This window comes from Pantherophis guttatus, chromosome 4, assembly GCF_059756535.1.
Source record: "Pantherophis guttatus breed Tessera chromosome 4, ASM5975653v1, whole genome shotgun sequence".
NCBI classification, from domain to species: Eukaryota; Metazoa; Chordata; class Lepidosauria; order Squamata; family Colubridae; genus Pantherophis; species Pantherophis guttatus.
In genome coordinates this window covers 34,289,432-34,312,200 of record NC_142066.1, presented here as the reverse complement: position 1 = coordinate 34,312,200, position 22,769 = coordinate 34,289,432, and the positions used below count along the sequence as shown (strand labels likewise).

General features: G+C 38.3%; 1 protein-coding gene across 1 annotated transcript; it reads left to right on the top strand.

Moving 5' to 3' along the window:
* The first annotated feature begins 437 nt into the window (after positions 1-437).
* LOC132712420 (vomeronasal type-2 receptor 26-like) lies at positions 438-21,216 on the top strand. The gene is made up of 7 exons (XM_087893591.1): positions 438-824; positions 7,570-7,806; positions 8,781-9,632; positions 14,305-14,518; positions 14,874-14,887; positions 19,238-19,364; positions 20,312-21,216. Exons 1-7 carry the CDS (start codon positions 438-440, stop codon positions 21,214-21,216), a joined length of 2,736 nt encoding a protein of 911 aa, XP_087749717.1.
* Positions 21,217-22,769: the final 1,553 nt, after the last annotated feature.

Here is a 22,769-nt window from a genome sequence, read left to right as displayed (position 1 = left end):
CCATACACCTAACAGCCCCAAAGACAGGTACCCAAGAGACTTTCCAAGCCCTGATAGACTCGGACTGCACTAGGTGCCTAATTAATCTACCCACAGACCTAAAGTTAGGAATCCGAGCTAAGAAGCTCAACCACCCAATTCGATTTGAGCAAGTTGATGGGACCCTAGTAGGCGGAATGTGCACCACACACCTGACCGAACCAGTGAAGCTAGAACTAGGGGATCACTGGGAGACGATACGGTTCATAATAGCCCCCAAGATGGCCGATCCAGTCATAATGGGACTTTCCTGGCTAGACAAGTGGGGTCCAATTATCTGGTGGCAAGAGGGGACCCACAGATTGAGGATAGCCAAAGGGCCCCAACCTCTGCCATTCCATCCAGAACAAACACCCCCCACACTCGGACCCCAATGTCTCCCGCCTGAACAAAAGAAAATGGCACTGACACAAGGGCCCCTCCCGAAGGGCACCGTGAAGCAGCTGGGGCCCACATCCCACAGCACCCATGACACAGAGCAGATCCCAAAAGACTACCAAGACTTAGCACAGGTATTTAGCGAGACCGAGTGCAACATCCTACCTCCCCACCGTGATTCCGACTGTGCCATTGAAATCATCCCTTGGGCGAAACTTCCTAAACCAAAATTGTATGCCATGACGCCCCGTGAAATGCAAGAAATGCGGAACTACATAGATAAAAACCTACGAAGGGGCTTCATCAAGCCAGTCAAACCGCGGGTCGCGGCACCGGTCCTCTTCAAAGAGAAGAAAGACAGCTCTATGCGTCTGGTAGTTGACTTTTGGGGCATCAATGCTGTCTGCGTACACAACCTATACCCCCTGCCCCTCATGAAGGACATGCTAGCCCACCTGGCCAAGGGGAAGATTTTCACCAAACTAGACCTCCGCGAAGTCTACTACCGAGTGCGCATCAGGGAAGGAGACGAGTGGAAGACAGCGTTCAACTGCCCCCTGGGAAGTTACCAATTCAAGGTGATGCCATTTGGGCTACAGGGAGCCCCAGCCGTTTTCATGCAATTGATAAACAAAGTTCTGCATGACCACCTGTACAAAGGGGTCCTCATCTACCTAGATGACATTCTCATTTACACGGAGACCATGGACGAACACATACCCCTCTTACGCAAAGTGCTGGAAAAACTGCTGAAAGCGAACCTCTATGTCAAACTGTCAAAATGCGAGTTCCACCGATCGTGTCTGGACTATTTAGGTTACCGAGTATCAAATGAGGGGATAGAGATGGACCCGGCTAAAGTACAATCAGTCCTAGACTGGCGACCCCCACACACTCGCAGGCAACTACAAAGCTTCCTGGGGTTCGCGAACTTCTACAGGCAATTCATCCCCTGCTTTGCAAGAATTGCCAAATTTCTGATGGACCTCCTAAAGACAGGAAGTCCGACAACGAAACCCACCCGGAACAGCCTCTACAATGGGATTCGGCCTGCCAACAGATGTTCGAGACACTAAAACAAATGTTTGTAAAAGAACTGGTCCTGAAGCATCCTGACCCCAAACAACCCTTCGTCATCCAAGCAGATGCCAGCGATGTAGCAATAGGGGCAGTCTTACTCCAAAAGAACAGCCAGGGGGACCTGCAGCCTTGTGCCTACACATCCCGCAAACTCACCGACACGGAAAGACGATGGGCGGCATGGGAGAAGGAAGCGTTCACGGTGAGATGGGCACTATTAACCTGGCGACACCTGCTAGAAGGAGGCCAGACACTGTTCGAGGTCTGCACCGACCACAAAAACCTACAAGCCCTCAAGACCCCACGGAAGTTATCGCCCAGGCAAGTCCGGTGGGCCTAATACTTCAATCGTTTCAACTTTGAGCTGAAGCACATCCCGGGGGGAAGAACTTTCTGGCTGATGCCCTCTCCCGAATGCCTCAATACAACAGTGAACGTGAGCAGATAGTGAATCCCATCATCCCTTCTGCCCAAGGAGTGGGCCAAGTAATCACCAGATGGCAGCATTGAGATCAGCAGGGCCAGCCCGCGAGTGACCTAATGATGAGGCTCAAGGCAAAAACATTGGCGGACCCCTGGTTCTGAGACAATCAACATCTCTTGACAAAGAGAGATGGCCTAGCATGGAGAGGGATGAAACTTTATGTCCCAGCCACCTTGCTCACCTTAATCCTCAAGAGAAATCACGACGTCAAACCAGCAGGACATTTCGGCTTCCTAAAGACTCTACACTTAGCTCGGAGACAATTTTGGTGGCCCCACATGAAAAAAGATGTGGACAGCTATGTAAAAAGTTGTACCATCTGTGCCACGATGAAAACCCAACCAGGAAGGCCCCCGGGGCTGCTTCAGCCAGTAGCTGAACCATCAAGGCCATGGGAGGAGATTGCTATGGACTTCATAGTCGAACTGCCGAAGAGCAGAGGAAACACAGTGATCTGGACTGTAATAGACCTGTTCTCCAAACAGGCACATTTCATACCCTGCAGCAGACTACCCTCAGCCCACCAATTGGCCAAACTGTTCATAAAACACATCTACCACCTGCATGGAGTACCCAGAAGAATCATCTCTGATCGAGGAGTCCAGTTTACAGCGAAGTTCTGGAGGGAATTCCTTCGATCCATAGGATCATCCCAAGGCCTCAGCTCAGCGTTTCACCCAAGCACCAATGGGGGGGGGGGCGGAGAGACTGAATGCCATGATAGAGCAGTACCTGAGGTGCTACGTTGACTACCAACAATCAAACCGGACGGACCTCTTATCTTTTGCTGAGGTCGCATATAACAATGCTGTCCACAGTAGTACAGGACTAACCCCATTTAAGATAGTGAGCGGCATTGATTTCATCCCCATGCCAGAATACCCGAGGGAGCCTCCTTCCTCAGTTACCTTGACCGAATGGATGGCAATGCTAAGAGAAACCTGGGAGAATGTCAAGAGGGCATTAGACAAGGCAGCACAGACTTATAAGAAACAAGCAGATAAGCACCGAGACCCCCAGAGATCGTTCCAAGTTGGGGAAAAGGTCTACCTCTCCACCAAGTACTTGAGACTCAGACTCCTGACCAGAAAACTGGGGCCGAAATTCATAGGGCCATTTCCAATAATAAAAGTAATCAACCCGGTCACAGTACAATTGCAGTTGCCCCGGTTACTAGGGAGGATACACCCCATTTTTCACAGTAGCCTCCTGAAGCCTGTAGTAGGGTCAACGTTAAGGCCGGTGCCCCGTGATCCCCCAGGGCCCTTAATTGTTGGAGGCCAGACCCACTATGAAGTACAGTGGGTTCTCGATTCGAGGTGGCACAGGGGGCACCTCCAGTACTTAATTAAGTGGAAGGGCTACTCCTTGTCAGAAGCTTCCTGGTGAAGAGCACAAACATCCAAGCTGACCACCTCATACTAAATTCCATGCAGATCACCCGGACAAGCCAGGAGGGGGTGGGGTAACCCCTCGGAGGGGGTGAGGTACTAAACTTGTTATTTATTTCACGCAGGCCCCACTGGGAGAGTGAAGGGAGAGGGGCCGGATGTCAGCGTTGCAACGCTGCCATAGAGAGAGCAGAGGACAGCAAAATATAAACTCTGAAACTTTTGCCTGCAAAATCCCTTTGAAGCTTGGTTGTCGTGGAGATCAGGGGAGGGGCCACATTCCTGAGAAATGATGGGGAAAAGAAGTCTGAAGAATGACTTGGAAGACAGCCAATGAGAAGCAGAGTCTTGGGGGTCGGAAAGGGAGGGATTGGGAGGCAAAAGGTCAGTCTTGTCCACGCTGAGTCATGATCCGGTAGCTGAGCTCAATTAAAGAAAGATTTCCTTAAAGATTGGCAGTTTGGAAATTCATTTAATTTTGAGACAGTACTACAGTCTGACAGTTGGTCCCTATCCAGATCTCAATTGCCTCTGGACACCAAGAAAATATAGTTTTGACAGGGCTTAACACACAAGGGCAGAGACATACAATAGAAGATAATTAGCAAACAGATGATATCTCATTCCGTGGTGATGGGTGGTTTCGCCCAATGGCTTCTTGTAGATGTTTAACAGCAGAGAGAAAGCACTGTGGGATCCTGCATAGTAAGGCTGAGAGCCCTATATTTAGTGCTTAATCCCAATTGAAAGGGGTACAGATAATTCATCCTGGAATTGCAGCATGACCACCTCCTGAACAACCTTCCCAGAACAGGAGGGTTGGAGATAGGATGACAATCCAGTAATGTATTCTTAAGGAGGGGCATAGCATAGCATCAATACTATATTCTCCTCACTTTTCAACCCTATTGAGACAAGTGAGACTGTTGAGGTCCTGTTCCAATGCCTGGAGGCTCAATGACTGGGCAGGAACAAACCCTGAATCAAGGCTAATGAGGCTCTAACTGATTATTGTTGACATTGGGCAACCCTCTCCTCTACCTCTGAGGACTTTTTATCCATAATCTTGGGTTAGGCTGCATTTCTCAATTCAAGATAGATGCACAAACTGAGGGTCCTCTTGAATTCACAAGTATTGGTCAAGGAACAGGTGGTAACTATGATTGGGGATAGGAGATGTGTGTTCAATCTGTTGTGCCAATTGCATCCTTTCTTGAATTGAGAGACCTTTCTGTTAAACACTCATGGCCCTAAAGTGTTAAGACAATCCTGTGAGATACCTTGAATGGAATGGAATGGAATGGAATGGAATGGAATGGAATGGAATGGAATGGAATGGAAGAGGAGAGGGGAGGGGAGGGGAGGGGAGGGGAGGGGAAGGGAAGGGAAGGGAAGGGAAGAGAAGAGAAGAGAAGAGAAGAGAAGAGAAGAGAAGAGAAGAGAAGAGAAGAGAAGAGAAGAGAAGAGAAGAGAATTCTATATTAGCCAAGTGTGATTGGACACAGAAGGAATTTGTCTTTGGTGCATATGCTCTCAGTATACATAAAAGGAAAAAAAGAGGAAAAATACATTAATCAAGAATCATAAGATACAACACTTAGCAATAGTCATAGGTTACTAATAAACAATCAAATCATACTAGGAAACAACAGAACAATATAAATCATAAAAATATAAACAACATGGTTATAGTCATGAGTGGGAGGAGATAGGTAATCATACAATACTTAGTGATAGTCATAAGAACTTGAAAAGTCTGATATTAAAATGAAATAACATCAGGTATTGCTACTGTCTACATGAAGACATAAACGTATTTTTAAAATTAATGTGAAAGTTACAAGTTGGGCCTGGCTTTATAATCGATCACACATTCATTGGTAATTTATATCCCTCACTTTTCATCTAACATATTGTGCAATATTTGAAGATTGTTATCATGTCTCAGTCCTGTTGTTTGATTAATGGATGGAATTGCTAATACTGTGTTCAAAATAGATGAGCATATTTTTAATACTACAGAGTAATGGTAATTTCAAGGCTGCACTTTTCTTCAACCTCCCTTATAATTATCAAAAAGATTATTATTGACCTTGTTGCTTCTTAAAATCGTCAAAGACAGACAGTTTAATTATTTCATATGTTTTGAAAAACATGTGTTTAGAGTTTGGAGCAAGTAAGATCATTGTTTGAATGATGTCTCAGAATGATTTTTATTCTAAAGTTCAGAAGCTAATGGAAGTTATGTGAGGAATAGACAAATTTACTTATTGTCTATTCTTGGAAGCTTTTACATGAAATTATAAAAAGCTTGTAAAGTAGGTCATGATGATATTGGTTCTTTTCCTATTATTGCCACATGTGCCTTGCAAACCTCAAACAATAAGATGCAGAATCCAAGCCACTATCCCAATTGTTCACAAATATTTTCAACCAGGTGACCTCATCATTGGTGGTATTACTACATTCATCTTCATAAACAGAGTTGTAGAACACTTTGAGGAGGTTCCCAAGAATTCTGCTGTTGGTGAACTACTGTAAGACATTATTATTATTATTATTATTATTATTATTATTATTATTATTATTATTGGTAGTGGCTTGTTGCACAGTCAATCAAACGTTCAGATTGGATTTGGCATTTTTGTATGCTTATCAAGTCTTTCCCAAGGACCTGAGATGGACAGATGTTTGATGGTGCTAGAAGCATTCCTTCAGAATGCAAGTTGTTCTGAGTAATGCTGCCTTTTGTAATTATTACTACTATTATTTTCTTTGTACTATTATAGCAATGTACATGAAATTCTTTTGTACACTTATTCTGTTTGTTATAGTTAATCCCAATGTTGCATGTATACATTTTAAAATATAAATGAAGTAATACTTTTTGTTGAGGGTAAATTGCCCTCTGCAGAGCACAGCGGTATACCATACAGCGTTGCAACACAGATACTTCCAAACTCTGAACGTTTTAGTAAAAAGAATAGTCTTTACTGTGATAGTTCAAACAAAGCTTCTCGTAAACAAAGATAAAGCTTTCGATACAAAACATTGTTGCTTACATTTCTAGTTCTGTAACTCCGACACAATATCTCTCAGCAATAACATCACGAGTAGGAGTGAGCAATATCAGCAAAGCATAAGCGAGCGAGAATACTGCTGAGCTCACTGCCTTCCTTATATTTCCGTTTCAACCAATTACTCAATTAGTTACTTTACAGTAGTTAAAGTCATAGCACACATTTTTGATATATTGTCTACCCAAATGTAGGATACAGATCCAACACATTTCAACCCATATATGTTTTCACTGTGCTTTCTAAAGGAAGCCGATAGTGAGACTCTCTGTTCCTTGAAGAAAGGGAAGGGGATCAAAGAAATTATTTAGTCTTTCATGATATCAGATTTTACATATTTCTGTGGATTACACATCAGTTTCTAAAACTGGGTCTCAAAGAAAGCAAAATTATAATTAACCATTTGAATAATACTGTTAAGTAAGAAATGCAGCATATTTTACCCTAATAAATATATAAATATACCAATATATAAATTTGCCTGTTTGACCATTGAAGGTTTTTGGAGTTGGGAGGTGAGAAATACATGGTTTGGGATAATTTGATTACTAAAAATCATATTGTGCTTTTGTAATGTTTTTAGAAATTCTGATTTCAAAATTATATTAAGTCCTTACAGCTAAACTAATAATGATAATACATCATTTTGATAAAATTGTTTTTAAGATAGAGAAATCTTTGGATTTTGCTTAAACTGGCTTTTGCATATTATGGGATTTTACAGTGCTTATTAAATTATTTACTATAGATATAATATAATGAGCTACAACCTATTTTGTACCTGGTAATGTGTTGCTGTTTAAAGAATAATAATTTTTGTAGATTCTGGAACAGGACTTAGATACTCTCTTAAGAAAAGATGAAAGAAGACAAAGCCAAATCAATGGAATTTCTTTTTTGCTCAGTATCGTATAATCAAAATTGTTTAACAAATTCACTCATGAAAAGCCAGCAATTCTACTGAATAGTAACTAATTGATCAATTAACATTATTCTTGTGGAATTCAATTTCACTGTCCTTTTTAGACACTGAGCTTTATTTGATATAGCATCTAATTGCCATTGCAGAGTTCTGATCAAGTTTTATCACCATATTTTGAGCTTGATATTTGCTGTGAAGAAGATCAACGAAGACCTCCAGCTCTTACCTAACATCACCTTGGGCTTCAGAATATATGATAGTTATGGTGGAGAGTACTCATATCCTGCCACAATGGAACTTTTTTCCAGTCAGAACCAATTAATTCCCAACTACAAGTGTGGCATCCTGAACAAACTCATATCTGTTCTTGGAACTCTTGATCCTGAATATTCTTTTACTATTGAAGACATTTTACACATTTACAAGGTTCCCCAGGTAAGATTCATTAATATTAAGTTGCCCATACATTGCTTTATATTTTCAGATGGATTGATTGCAAGACGTTAAATATATATTTAATTTAGTATACATTTAACTATGAAGTATATTTAAGGAAATGAATTTATCAAAGCAGAAAGCAAAGTGAATTTAATTTCAGAATTTGGTATAATAGGTCAATTTCAAAAATTAACAATTAATAATCATTCCCCGTTGTGTAGGAGCTTTGGATTCCCTCTTAAGGAATTTGTTATTGTGATGAATAAAAAAAGATGTAAGGTTTCTGGTTTGTGTTTATTTATGTTGTCAGACTCAGATGCATTCAGATGTTCATGGAGTTACACATAGTGTTTCTTCTATATTTCTCTCCAACTACCAGTGTGAAAGACCGTGAAGTGCCCAAAGTTACACAGTGAACTTCTTTAGCTAAGACTAAACATCATCTGTGCATGATCACTGCTCTATCTCTCTTTCACTCTTTCCTTGATTAACATGGACTTGAACCTGGGTCTTTTCCTTCCTCATCTAGTCACTGTATTTTTTGAAGCAAGGCTCATCAAACAAGAAATATTTTGTATGTATGTGTGTGTGTGTGTGTGTGTGTGTGTGTGTGTGTTTGTATACACACACACACACACACACACACACACGGAGAGAGAGAGAGAGATCCATATGCTTAAAATGTTCTGTAGTTCTACAACAATATGAACCACATTCAAGGACAATTTTTTTTTATTGTTGAAGAAAAAGAAGTAATCTGCAAATTAAATAGGAAGAGGATAGAGAGAATCATTCAGCTGCGCAGATGAAGGGGATCTCAACAATCATTTACTGCAAACCTACTCTCACAAATATTTCATACACATAAATAGTGTGAAGGCATATCCTGAAACATTTCAGAACTTTTTATTTTCAGAAGATGCATATCAGTTTTATCAACCATTTTTCTGTCTATTTTTTTGTTCCTACAGTTCCTATATGGCCCTCCTCCAAGTATGAATGGTAAAACTAATATCCCCTTCTATTACCACATGGTTCCAGGTGAAGACTTAAATTATAGGGTGATTCTTCAGCTACTTCTCTATTTCAGGTGGACCTGGGTTGGAATTCTTGTGAAAGGAGATGGTGGAGCAAAATTTGAACAACTGATATTTTCATGGTTTTCTCTCCATGGTATCTGTATTGCGTTCTTAGAGCAGTTCAGGACAATTTATATCAGCAATGCAGATGATGGTCTGAAATGGTTTGTGGAGATATTTCATCGTTTCATTAACAGCAAAGCTAATGTTATGATAATCAATGATAAATATGTTTTAGAATTGAGATGGTTGTTATATCTGCCTGAAATGGAAATGGTTTCTATAAAGCCAAAAGGTTCGGTGTGGATTGTGGCTTCCCAAATCAGTATTGCATCATTCTTTTATCAGAAAAGCTGGGACATACAAGTCCTCCATGGTGCACTGTCCTTTGCAGGTTACTCAAATGAGGTTGAAGGATTCCAACATTTTCTTCAGACAAGAAACCATTTCTCATTCTTTCCCCAAGATGGTTTCATTAAAGATGTATGGGAACATGCATTTGGCTGTGTATTTCCAGACTTGTTTGTGAATAAGGAAACTGAGGGTATTTGCACTGGGAAAGAGAAACTGGAGAGCCTTCCTGGGGCTTTTTTCGAAATGAGGATGACCAGTCCTAGTTATAGCATATACAATGCAGTGTATGCTGTGGCACATGCTTTACATGCCATACAGGTGGGTCAACAATCACATAGGAGAAGATTGAGTGGCAGGAAACCTAATCTTCAGGATGTACAGCCATGGCAGGTAATTTTCTCATGAGTTAAATAATGAGAGAAATGAGATATGAATTTTGAATTAGAAGTGACATTGTTCTGTGAATAGAAAGTTAGGAATTTCTCTTGTGTCTCCTTCCTTGGTCTTCCAACCTTACTTCTTCTCTAAGTCCTTTCCTGCACAATTTACTCCTTAGATTCCTATTCTTCAGGAACACCCTTAAAATAGCTTCTGTCAAAACCAGTCAGCTAAGTTAGCTAAGAAAGTCTTGCCAGTGGATACAGAGAGACATTGACAGTCCCATTAGCATAGAGGAGATCCTCTAATAAGAACACATTAAAATTTTCTTTTGATTTTCTTATGGAAACCAATTTTCCACTTCTGCTCCTTCACCATCACTCACCTGATAAACTTTATTCTCATATCTGATCCATTCCACTCCCTTTCACTCCCATCCTTTGGCTGCATATAACACCCTGGTACCCTACTCTCCACGACTTAGAAACACAATTACAATTTCAGCCATAAGCCAATGGAAAGCAACCACTCCTGCAAAAATTACTCTTATAGGTCCTGGTTTGGAAGACAACTGCTTGACATCTAAGTGACCAGCATAAAGGAACCCTTCTAACCTTGAAACCAGGTTAGTTAGGAAAATGTATTGCTGATAAACTGTTAAAAAACTGATACTTAACGGATTACATTAATTTGCAGTTGGGACATTACTAGCACTGAAGAGCAAAAGGTGATCTGGAGTCCTAAACTCCACTATTCTACAAGCCATACCCATGTCCCTTTCCTCATTCAAGTTGTATTAATCCAATGTAGCTATTATGCCCTTTTGATAATAAATGCTTCAATGCCCCCAATGAGGCAGAAACCCCAGATCAGATGCATGTGGGATGAATTGGACTGTTGCTTTCTTGCAGAAGATACAGATCAATTAAAACTTGGACCACACATTTTCTGAATAATTTTTATCCTAGAGGTATAATTGCACTCAAGAATGAACTAAATCAGTGAATTGTTGGACAGTATTACTTGGTCTGTTGTGTGGATGTTTGGGTGGTTTAGGGGTAGAGAATTGTGGTGGGTGGGAGTGTGTTTGGGGTATACTGTGTATAAACAATAAAGTTATTTATTTATTTAGTTGGTAACTTAAGTTGCAAATGTACAGGTTGGCCTGGGAGGAGTCCTCAATGGGGGATTGGATCCTAATGACCATAACCTCGATGCATGGCACAAATATCTCCTTCCCAGCCCTGAGGCCAAAGAATTCCTACTCACCCATTGTCAACACTCAAAAAACAATAATTGCAGAAATGTGCCTGGCTATTAACTAGGTAATAATCTTTAGAGATCTTCTTCCTTTTGCCAAATTTCTAGTAATATGACATCAATCACCTATCAATCCTGTTCCATTAAAATGCTTCATTCAAGACACACATACTGAGGAAAAATTTTCTGCCAAACCAAGTGGACTCCCATCTAAATCAAATGATAACTGAGCTACCTCAGATCTCCTACAGTACTCATGAAAAATTATAACATCCTTAGCCAAGAAAGCGCTCCACCAGCATGTATTCCATAATAATAATGTGCTTTCAAGCAACTATTGCACAATCCAAAGCTATGGTTTCACTAGATCAGGGGTGTCAAACTTGCATCATCACAGCGTCGTCACATGATGTATTGTGACTTTTCCCCCTTTGGGTGGGCCATGAGTTTGACAGCCGTGCACTAGATATTTGTTAACATGAAAAACTCCTTTTGCCACCACTTACCAGTTTTAAGTATTAGGTGCACTGGATCTTCTCCACCAGAAGAGAAAATATCAACAACTGCTTGCATACAAGAAAAGGGAAGCCATAAAAAACACTTTCAAAAAGCCAGTTCCAATGACTCAACCTTATGCACAATTCTGGCATATCGCAAAAATACTTGGTGCTGTTTTTCTTTTAGGGTTGCTATATTTGTAAAAACTCAGTCAACTACTAGATAGTAGCAAAAAGCCTTTCTTTTTTTTTTTTAGAATTTTTTTTTTATTTTAAAACAAAACTTAAAACATAAAACATATCACCCATTACAATTATAGAAAGTGTATTGATCGGTTACAAATCTTTTGTGCTTAATCCCTTATCCAACATTTTCTTATTTGACAATTTATTACATTATTATTCTTATTTAACAATTATTTAACAATAACTTATCTCCCATAAAGAAGACAAAGAGAAAAACAAAATATTTCATTTCCATGCTTTGTTGTCTAGCCAGTAATAAAATAAATCCCATATCAAATAATAATGTTCATCTTCCTGTTCTCTAATTTCAAATGTCAATTTGTTCATTTCAGCACATTCCAAAATTTTCTTAATAAGATCATCATCAGTAGGTATCTTCTCTCCTTTCCACTTTTTGGCAAATATAATTCTAGCTGCTGTTAAAACATTCACAATTAAGTATTTCAGTTCTCTATTATATGTCTCTGGTACAATCCCTAATAAAAAATATCTCTTAAAGTCAATATGTTTCTTTATCATTTTTTCCAGCCATGTGTGGATTTTAGTCCAATATCTTTTAGCTTCTGCACATGTCCACCACATATGGTAATATGAACTTGGAATCTGATGACACTTCCAACACTTCTCCAATTTGTTCTTGAACATTCTAGCTATCTGTGCCAGGGGTAGATGGCACCTGTAAAACATTTTATACAAATTCTCTTTATATGCTGTTGACATTGTCATTTTATAGTTCTGCAACCACAGTTTTTCCCATTTCTCTAGATCAATCCCATGACCAAAATTTTTCCCCCATGCAATCATTATTTCCTTAACTTGTTCTTCTTCCATTTTTACATCTAATAAATAACCATACAGTTTTTTAATTATATAGTCATCAGAACCTATTAAAATTTTATCTAAATTCATCATATTACTATAAAAGCCCTCTGTTTTGGAATCTTCATTGTATCTAGACTGTATTTGCATATATGAAAACCAATCCATTTCAATCTCTTGTTCTTCTAATTCTTGTTTCGATTTAAGTTCACCCTTTTCATTCAATATTTCACCATATCTAACAATTTGTTGCTTTCTAAATGTTATTGAGTGTGAGAGTGCTTCAAAAGGGGATAGCCAGACTGGAATTTTCAAATAGTGACATTTTTTAATCTTCTCCCAGTTCAATAACAAAGATTCTCATATCATATGTCTTCTAAAATAACCCTGTGTTTTTGTGCCTTTGTACCACATAAAAGCATGCCAGCCCAACAACTAATCATGCCCTTCCAAGGTCAACAATCTACCATTTCTTAACGTTATCCATTCTTTGATCCACATCAAATTACAAGCTAAGTAATATAGTTCCTAATCCGGCAGACCAAAACCTCTTCTTGCTCTAGCATCTGTAACAGTTTAAGTTTTATCCTTGCCTTTTTGCCCTGCCATATATTTATTAACACAATTTTATTTAAATATTGAAAGTATCCTTTTCCCAACTTAATTGGAATTGTTTGGAATAAATATAAAAGTCTAGGCAGTATATTCACTTTAATAGTTGATATCCTCCCTATCAATGATAGTTGCAAATTCTCCCATTTTGCCAAGTCTGTCACTATCTGTTGTTTGAGCTTATTATAGTTATTTTCCTTAAGCAAAAAGCCTTTCTGTGTCTCTGGTTTGCAATTTTAAGAAATCCAGATATGGAATACAGCAAGCTACAATTACAGTTGCAATAATTGTGCCTATTATATTATTTGTAGATCTATAATTTTGTATATGAATCTTCCCTCATTTGCATATCTCTAATAATAGCTGGGCAGAATTTCTTTTTAGTGCTTGCAAAATAATAGTACAAACTTTACCATCTTTATGTGATAAATAATACCTGCCTACCCAATTAGATATATTTTTGAGAATTAAATTCTTCTAGATGTATTGGAGTATGGTGAGATGTGGCTGTTAGATTTCTTTTATTATTAAATAGTTGTTTTTGTTAGTTGTGAAGTCATGTCCGACCCATTGCAACCCTATGGACAATGTTCCTCCAGGACTTCCTACCCCCTACCATCCTCTGGAGCCCATTTAAGCTCACACCTACTGATTCAATGACTCCGTCCAGCCACCTCATTCTCTTTCGTCACTGTCTTCTTTTGCCCTAAATCTTTCCCAGCTTTAGGCTCTTCTCCAGTGAGTCGTTCTTTCTTATTAGGTCGCCAAAGTATTTGAGTTTCATCTCAGGATCTGGCCTTCTAAGGAGCAGTCACAGTTGATCTCCTCTAGGACTGACCGGTTTGATCACATTTCAGCCAAAGGGACTCGCAGGAGTCTTCTCCAGCACCCAAGTTCAAAGGCCTCAATTCTTTGGCACTTATTTTATTTATTTATTTATTTATTTATTTATTTATTTATTTATTTATTTATTTATTTATTTATATATATATATACTTAGCCTTTCTTATGGTCCACTTTTTATTGACAGGGTGATATCTCTGCTTTTTAGTATGCTTTTTAGTTGTAGACTATGGTAAAATATTTTTTTTATCAATAATGCCATGTAAGCAAATGTATCTTGTGGACCATCAGAACATTGCACATAATCCCTTTCATTGTTTTCATCTGTCACATAATTATATATTTTAACCATGCTTTCTCTCTGTCTTCTCTTTTTCACAAATATGTTCACTTGTTTCTATATTCAGCTTCATTTCTTTTTGAAAAGCATTGCATTTAACAACAGTGCTGGGGATGAAATTTTCTTTGATGAAAAAGGAGAGCTGGTTACAGGACTGGATATTGAGAACTGGGTCACATTCCCCAACCAATCCTTGCATCGAATGAAAGTTGGGAAGCTGGATCCCTGGGCTGCTGAAGACCAAATGTTCACCATTCATGAGGAAGCCATCACGTGGCCTAGTGCTTTCAACCAAGTAAGTTCTGAATGTTGATTATCTTGTTTGGATGTCTGGGATGGTACTTTCTTACCATCCATAATTGGAGCCAGCAACTTTGTTGCTAAGTCATACAATTACTGCAATGATTTACACTATCAGTTCCAACTGTGATCATTAGCAAATCACCCGTTGTCATCAAGGGGGACATTGCATGACCACAATGCAACTTCATGCCAGCTTCCCTATTGACTTTGCTTCTCAGAAGCCAGTTGTGAAGTCACAATTGGTGATCACATGCCCATGGGGACACTGCAATAACCAGAGCTTTGAAGACCAGTCATTAATATTTTTTTCAGGTTCTTTGTAACTTTGAGCAGTCACTGAAAAAATAGTAAGGACCCCTGTATCCAAATGACACGTCTTTATCTTTTAACAGAGAAAGAAGATAAAAAACTGATTCTTTCTGTTGATATGAATCTGTCTATAACTGGGAAGAATTAAAGGCAATATAAAAATTAGATTTATGAAAAACAGTAAACTTTAATGGTCAGTAGATCTTGTGATGGGTCAGAGATGGGTGTGTCAAGTGAAGATCTTGTCATGGGTCTTGTGATGAGAAGGTCATGTCAGGTATTGGTCACTGGGAGGTGAAGTGCTGGTTGGGGGTTGTTTGAGTTGGTTCAGGGTTTCAGGCTTGGATTTCAGGCTTGATGCAATGGAAACAGCATTGGTCAAGCTTGTGGATGATATTTGAATGGAATAAGGATAGTGCATCCATCCTTGATACCTTTGACCTCTCAGTGGGTTTCTATATAATGACTATGATATACTTTTGGGCCAACTGCAGGATTTGGCACTCAGTGATGCAGTATTTCACTGGTTTGGCTTCTTTCCCCAAGCCCATTTTTAGCCAATGTTAATATGGAGTGAGAGGTCCAGTCTACAACTACTCCTTTGAGAGGTGGCATAAGGCTCAGTACTCTCTCAAGTCCTTTTAAACATCTTCATAAAACCACTGGATGAGACCATCTGGCACCAAGGATGAGATATCATAGATGATACCCAGCTTTACATCTCTATCTGTGGTGATCTAAATAATGTAATGGTTGGTTGTTAGAAAGGCCTGGAGGCTATAGGGGCCTGGATAGGTCTTCAACTGAACTCTCATAAGATGAAGTAGCTGTGGATTGAAGAGACCTCCAGATCCTGTTGTTTATCATCTTTAGTTATGGATGATGTTGCACAACCTTAAATTCACCTGGTGCACAAACTTGATGTTCAAAGAGCAGGTGGAAATCTTGGTTAGTAGGGCCTTTGTGTAACTTCTTGTTGAGCACCAGTTGCACCCTTATATAGTTATATAGATTATGAGGCCCTGAGACTTCCAGTTGGCGCCGCAGGGACACAGACGGGAAATGGCAAGCTCCGCAGAGCTTCGCCAAAACCCCGTCTGCTAAGCTGCCGCTGACAGGTCTGCGGACCTCCCATGTCTTGAAGGTACAGGGGGACAAGAAGGGATCCCTTGGGCGGCCGAGAGGAATGGGCTGGTTCCTCGGGGCCGGAGGCTTTCCCTTCACGTTGGCAGCAGTGGAACGACAGCCATGGCGGCTGTCCTGATCCTGTGGCAGCCGGGAACAAGGATCGTGCTGGAGGAGAGGAGGAGAAGCGGAGAAGAATAGAGAGTGAGCGTCTTGAAGCCGGGTGAGTGACACCAACCCAGGCACAACACACATATCTGGATTTTAAAAAATAAGATCCCAAACTTCAAATAGCGGCTACAGAGCCGTGGGGCTTGAAGATTTAAAAGAAAAAGAAAAAAAGTGGAATGAGGACCCAAAATAGTCTTTGTTTTATTAAATTTGGCTTAGAAGAATTGATTTTTAACAACCCAGTAAATTGACTTTGCTTTTATTTGGAACAGTTTGGAGAAATGTTTCTTTGGGAATTTACACCTTTGAAAGCTAACAAAGCTAATGAAGATAGACAGACAGATGGCTACAAAATTGCCATGGAGTCTGCCGTGACTAAGCAGGAAAGTGGATTGAAGATACTTTTCTTTCTGTTTGAAAAAGGAACATTTTAAATGGCTTTTTACTTTGGATTGCCTTGAAATTTACATTGGATTTATGGACTTTGGAGGTTTCTATTCTGTCCCAGATGATTTTAAGAAGAAAGAAGGAATATTTTGGGCATTAGACAATGGAAATTAACAAGCCTTGGGAAAAAAAAAATATGTGTGGCACAGGAAAAAAAGACAGGAAGTTGATGCACTACACACGGAACAGACATTATAAAAGCATTAAAGGAACATACAGAATTTTTTTAAATTTGAATGGATGAACTTTGAAATGGAACAATTATGGACAGATAGAAAAAGGAAGAAAAGGAGGAAATAAAGTAATAAATTTTAAATGTAACTGAATTGAAATGTAAAGATTAAAAGCCTAAAAGTATATATGATTTTTGGATAAAAACAGAAAAGCTTTTCGAGTAATAAAAATAGAAAATAAAAGATGGCAATTAAAATAGAGGATGATATACAAGTGGTCAAAAACAATAAAGAAGAGAATATATTATTGTGAGACAATTTTAAGGAAAATTTACTGCTTGATGTAATATGCTTTAATTTTAATTGGTAAACAAATGTTAATTTGATGAGTATGCTGGACTAAGGCTTTATTGAACAAACTATCAAACACACAGATATTAGCGATAAATTGTGATTTAATTTAATATATACTGGAAATGATGATTATTATGAAATATATTGAGAATTAATTTGAAAGATTGTGTTGGAAGCTGACATAAAATAGATAATTATATGTTAAGGGGAAGTTAAAATAAGAGGGATGGATACCAACTAGATAAGAGTTTGAGACTCGGAGGAAATATGTTGGAACTAGTTAAAATGCTGGAAATCAGCCAAATAATTATAGGAGAGTTGGAGCAGACTATGCTGGAAATCAGCAAAATAAGAGTGGGAGTCCTGGAGGAGACTATGCTGGAAATCAGCCAAACATAATATGCTGGAAATCAGCCAATAAAATGCTGGAAATCAGCCAAACAAACAGGAGGAGAGTTGGAGTAGAATATGCTGGAAATCAGCCAAACAATGGAGGGAGTATAGGAGGAAACTATGCTGGAAATCAGCCAAATATAATATGCTGGAAAGCAGCCAATAACAATGATAGGCTTGGAGGAGATTATATTGAAATTAGCCAAAAATAGTTGGTGTTCTGGAGAAAAATATGTTGGGAACTAGCCAAACAGAATATGTTGAATAATAGCCAAATAACAGAGGGAGGTATGGAAGAAAATATGCTGGAAATTAGATTAAACAAAATATATTTTTGTGATAAATCTGTATAACATGAAAAGAGTAATAGATGACAAGGGAGATAAAATCAAAGATAAATTGATAAAGTTTAAGATATTAAAAATTAAGGAAAGGGTCAAGAGACTAAGAATTAGATAGAACTTTGCTTTATAAAGTGTAATAAGAATGGAGTGGCATAGAATTTGAAATCAAGATTTGTGGTGATAAAATTGTAAGGTAAATAATTAGAACAAGAGGTTAGAATATTGCTAAAAATTCTTTTTTGATACTGATGGAAAAAGATATAAGGTGAAGAAGAACAAGATATGATTAAGATTGATTAATAGAAATAAAAATGAAAGTTAATTTGAAATTAAAATTGTATTGATATAATAGATTTGTTTAGATGATGATGTTAGAATTTATATTAAAACTTGTTCTTATAGGTTTCGAACTTTTACTGTAGAGCTTTGACTAAAAATTTTTTCTATGTTTTGATTTTGAATTTTAAAAGATATAATGGGAAATTGTGAATGGAGCCTTTTTAAAATGTAAGCAATTGTACCTATTCATGACAGGATCGAGACTTCGCTCTCAAAAGAGATGTATTTTAAGTGTTATATTGGAAAAAATAAAAAATATTTTGGCAAAAAAAAAAAAAGATTATGAGGCCCTGCGCATTTTCACTCATGCCCTGCTCGTATCTTATATGGATTACTGCAATGTGCTCTATATAGCTCTTGAAGCTATATAGAATTTAGGTTGGTACAAAATGCAGTTACCAAACAGTTTTGGGGGCTCCTAGGTGGCACAGAAAATACCACTGTTCTGCAAGTTGCATTGATTACCAGTTTGCTTCTGGGTCCAATAAAAGGTGCTATTACCTTTAAAGCCTTAAGTAGCATGGTTCCAAGATATCTGAGGAGCAGTGGAACTAACCTGCTCCACTGATTACAGCAGAAGGGGGCTGCTGTGGGTACTACCTGCTAGAAAGAAATTTGATAGGTAGGGTGAAGGAGAAGAGCTTTTTTCATTTAGAGTCACGACAATGTGAAATGTTCTACTACCCAAGGTAGGAACTAATCCCATTCTTTTGGCCTTCTGGATGGATATCAGAACTTGGTTCTGCTGGTTGTCCTGGGGCCCCAAGAAGAGTGCTCACTGCTGGAGATGGTTGATGGGGGCAAGACCAACTTCTCTCCTGCCTTCCATTTCCTTGGTTTTGATGTTTATATAATTTTAAAATTTTTAACTGATTTTATATTTGTCTCTTGCTCTTTGTGAGCCACATAGTCATTTTATCAATGAGATTAATGGCATATAGATAACTAAATTAAATATTAAACAGTCATGATTTTTAAAATCTTCTTTTTAAACATGAGAGTGGACACTAATATTTCCCTTCTTATTTTACTTATTGGGTAGACACTGCCTATTTCAGTGTGTACTGAGAGCTGCTCCCCTGGTAATTTCAAAAGAAAGCAGGAGGCAAAGCCGTTTTGCTGCTATGATTGTCATCCATGTCCCAAAGAGAAAATATCAAGCCAGAAGGGTAAGAGGCATCATGAACCAAATTGCATTACAGCTCTACAGAAAGCTGAGTTATATATTTTGTTTGTTGAGAGATTATGCTGTCATCAGAAGGAAGGATGAAAGAAAGACTTAAGTCAAAGAGTTAAGCATTTAACTATGGCTCTGGTTTAAAAAACAAACAAAAAGAAGCAAACAATTAATTGAGTGATTAAAATAATATTGAAACTCCGAATTTCCCTTACAGTGGGAATATTTTGTCATTTCTGTAACTGTGTATTATTTATTCTTCCATAAAATCTGTGCCACATGAATGTGTTGAAAATATATGGAAAAGGGGCAAATCCTTAGCTCTTTTCCTTGAATGTTACTTGCATTTATGGATATGAACACACATTTTATCCCACAGGAATCTACAAAATAAAGAAAATTCAGTATGGATGAAGTGATCGAAACACATTCCTGTTATGTTTATTTTTATTTATATTATTCACAATAATAATCAATAAGCACGTAGACTTATATAACATTTCACAGAGCTTTACAGCCCTGTCTAAGCAGCTTACAGTGTCAGCCTCTTGCTCCCAACAATCTGTATCCTCATTTTACCCACCTTGGAAGGATGGAAGGCTGAGTCAATACTGTTAAAAAGATATTGTAGCAGGTGCTTCCCATAAAGACAAGATGCAATTGTGTAACCAGATAAATATATAGCTAATACATAAAATAGATAAGAGGCAGTAATAACATTAGAAATATTAAGTAGAATTCTTTGGAGATAATTGCCTTGTTAAAATCCAAAGATAAGACTGCTAAGTCAGATGAATAATGTCAGTGTCATTTTTGCTAAGAAAGACAAGTTAATATTTCATAATAATATTCATAGAAAAATCACAAAACACAAGCAGAATTTTATTATACACAAATGCATGTATGTTTATATATAATACATGTATATTTCAATTCCAGATATGGATGACTGCTCAAAATGTCCAGAAGATCAATATCCAAACAAGGTCCAGGATTCGTGTCTTCCCAAGAGAATTTCATTCTTATCCTTTGAGGAACCAATGGGAATATGTTTACTGATTCTGGTACTTAGCTTTGCTGGCTGCACAATTCTGGTTCTGGCAACATTTTTGAAATATCACCAAACTCCCATCGTCAAGGCCAATAACCGAAATCTCACCTATGTTCTACTTATCTCCCTTTTTCTCTGTTTCCTTTGCTCACTGCAGTTTCTTGTTGTACCAGGCAATATAATATGTCTCTTCAGACAAATTAGCTTTGGCATCATCTTCTCAGTGGCCGTGTCTTCTGTGCTGGCAAAAACCATCATTGTGGTTCTGGCTTTCATGGCCACCAAGCCAGGATCCAGGATGAGGAACTGGGTGGGAAGAGGCCTGGCCACATCCATTGTTCTTACTTGTTCCCTGATTCAAGCTGGCATCTGTACAGTGTGGCTCATCACATTTCCTCCTTTTCCTGACATTGACACACATTCAGAAAAGGAAGAAATTATATTGCAATGCAATGAAGACTCATCTACCATGTTCTACTGTGTCCTGGGCTACATGGGCTTTCTGGCAACTGCCAGTTTCACTGTAGCTTTTTTCTCCAGGAATCTCCCCAGCAGTTTCAATGAGGCCAAATGTCTCACTTTCAGCATGCTGATCTTCTGCAGTGTGTGGATCTCTTTTGTTCCATCTTACCTGAGCACCAAAGGCAAATACATGGTGGCTGTGGAGGTTTTCTCCATTTTGGCCTCTAGTGCAGGGTTGCTTGTCTGCATATATTTCCCCAAATGTTACATAATTATTTGTAAACCACAGCTAAACAATAGGGAGCAACTCATTAAGAGAAAAAGTTCATAAAACATGAACCAAACTCTCCTATAATCATTTCTCTATTTTAGAAGCATTTGTTTAAAGCTCTAGTAAATTCATCACTGAATTTGAAGAGATGGAAATGTTTGGGTGAGTTTTCAGTGTAGGAGTAAAAGCCAATCAAATTATTCTTCATTTAAATAAAAATCTGAGATATTAAGAGGCCATGTATCAGCCTTTATGATGCTTGCTTGCTATTGGCTGCCTTAATAATGGGGGGGGGGTAATAGATATTTGGGTGGGGGAAGCTGGCTGGTGGAGATGTCTCATGATGTGGCTGAAAGGGAGGAAAAGAAAGGAAAATTCTCATCATCTTCAGCACAGCTGAATGGATTTGTTGATAGCCAGTCAAGGTCAACCATTCAGGCATACCAGATGGATGGGACCCTATGAATATGCACCTCACATGATGCCTTGGGGAACTGGGGATTGGACATTCAGCCAGGGTCCTTGGGGAGAGGGATTTGGGAATACTTTCAATATGTAATTTTCACACCTATTGCCTCAGATCTTGCTTTCTTTTCATTGCATTCAGTTTATGCGCAATAAAAATGCATTTCTCTACAAACATGGAGTTGGAGTTTTTCTTTCTTGAGTTTTGAACGGAAGCACACCTGACACCATTATTCTTTTTAAATTTACAAATTGGAATTTGAGGATCTATTGATTTGATTTTTGCTATTGAAATAATTAAGATTTAATTTGAAAACACAGACACACAAAGAGAAACACAAGCTAATAAACTTTACAAACATTTCCACATGAAAGTGTGAAAATGCCTAGCTCTGCATCATTTTTGGAATGAGGGGATTTTTTTAAAAGAAAAAAGTGGAATAAATGTAATAACTTCTAATACTAACTCTGACAGGTTCCACACTTCAATACTAAGTGTGCACACTGCACACAATACTAAGAAGCATATCTGAAGCATTAACCAGTTATTCTATGAATGACGGATAAGACATCACCAATTTTACCTGAAATGAACTGTCATTGTATTCAATAAATGTAGCAACCTTCTAATCCCAAATTTAATTTTAATTAGAAATGATTTGGTGAGTTTTCAGTTCAGGAGTGAAGCCTTGTAAAGTTAGTCTTCAGTTATTAAAATGGAAAAAGTGACTATTAAGAGATGATGAGTCTATTTAAGGTTCTTATTCTATAATGGGAAAGGTTGAAAATGTCTGGGCCTGCATCCTTTTCTAGTATAAAAAAGCAATGGTAGAGACTGAGCAGGGGTGGTGCATTGGTTAGAATGCATTGGTTGATTTTGTAAACAGCTTAGAGAGTGTTGGAAAGACTTTGGGCTACTGCTATTTCTATTCTAAAGAATATTATTTTGCCAGATATTAAAGTATCTGCCACCATTAAGAACATTAATGATATCACTGAAAAACATATTTAAAATGTTAAGCAGAGATAGTAGAGATGAGAGACAATATAGCAAATACAGCAAATAGTGCTGCATTAGAAGCAATTATGCCTGCATATATAACACGAGCAGGAACCAGACAGTTAATTGAACTGTATTGGTGTGAAGT

Coding starts and splice junctions, on each gene's coding strand:
- LOC132712420 (XM_087893591.1), top strand. CDS start 438: ATGGCACTGACACAAGGGCCCCTCCCGAAGGGCACCGTGAAGCAGCTG. Junction 9,633..14,304: donor AGGATGTACAGCCATGGCAG/GTAATTTTCTCA, acceptor TTCTATATTCAG/CTTCATTTCTTTTTGAAAAG. Junction 19,365..20,311: donor GAAAATATCAAGCCAGAAGG/GTAAGAGGCATC, acceptor TTTCAATTCCAG/ATATGGATGACTGCTCAAAA.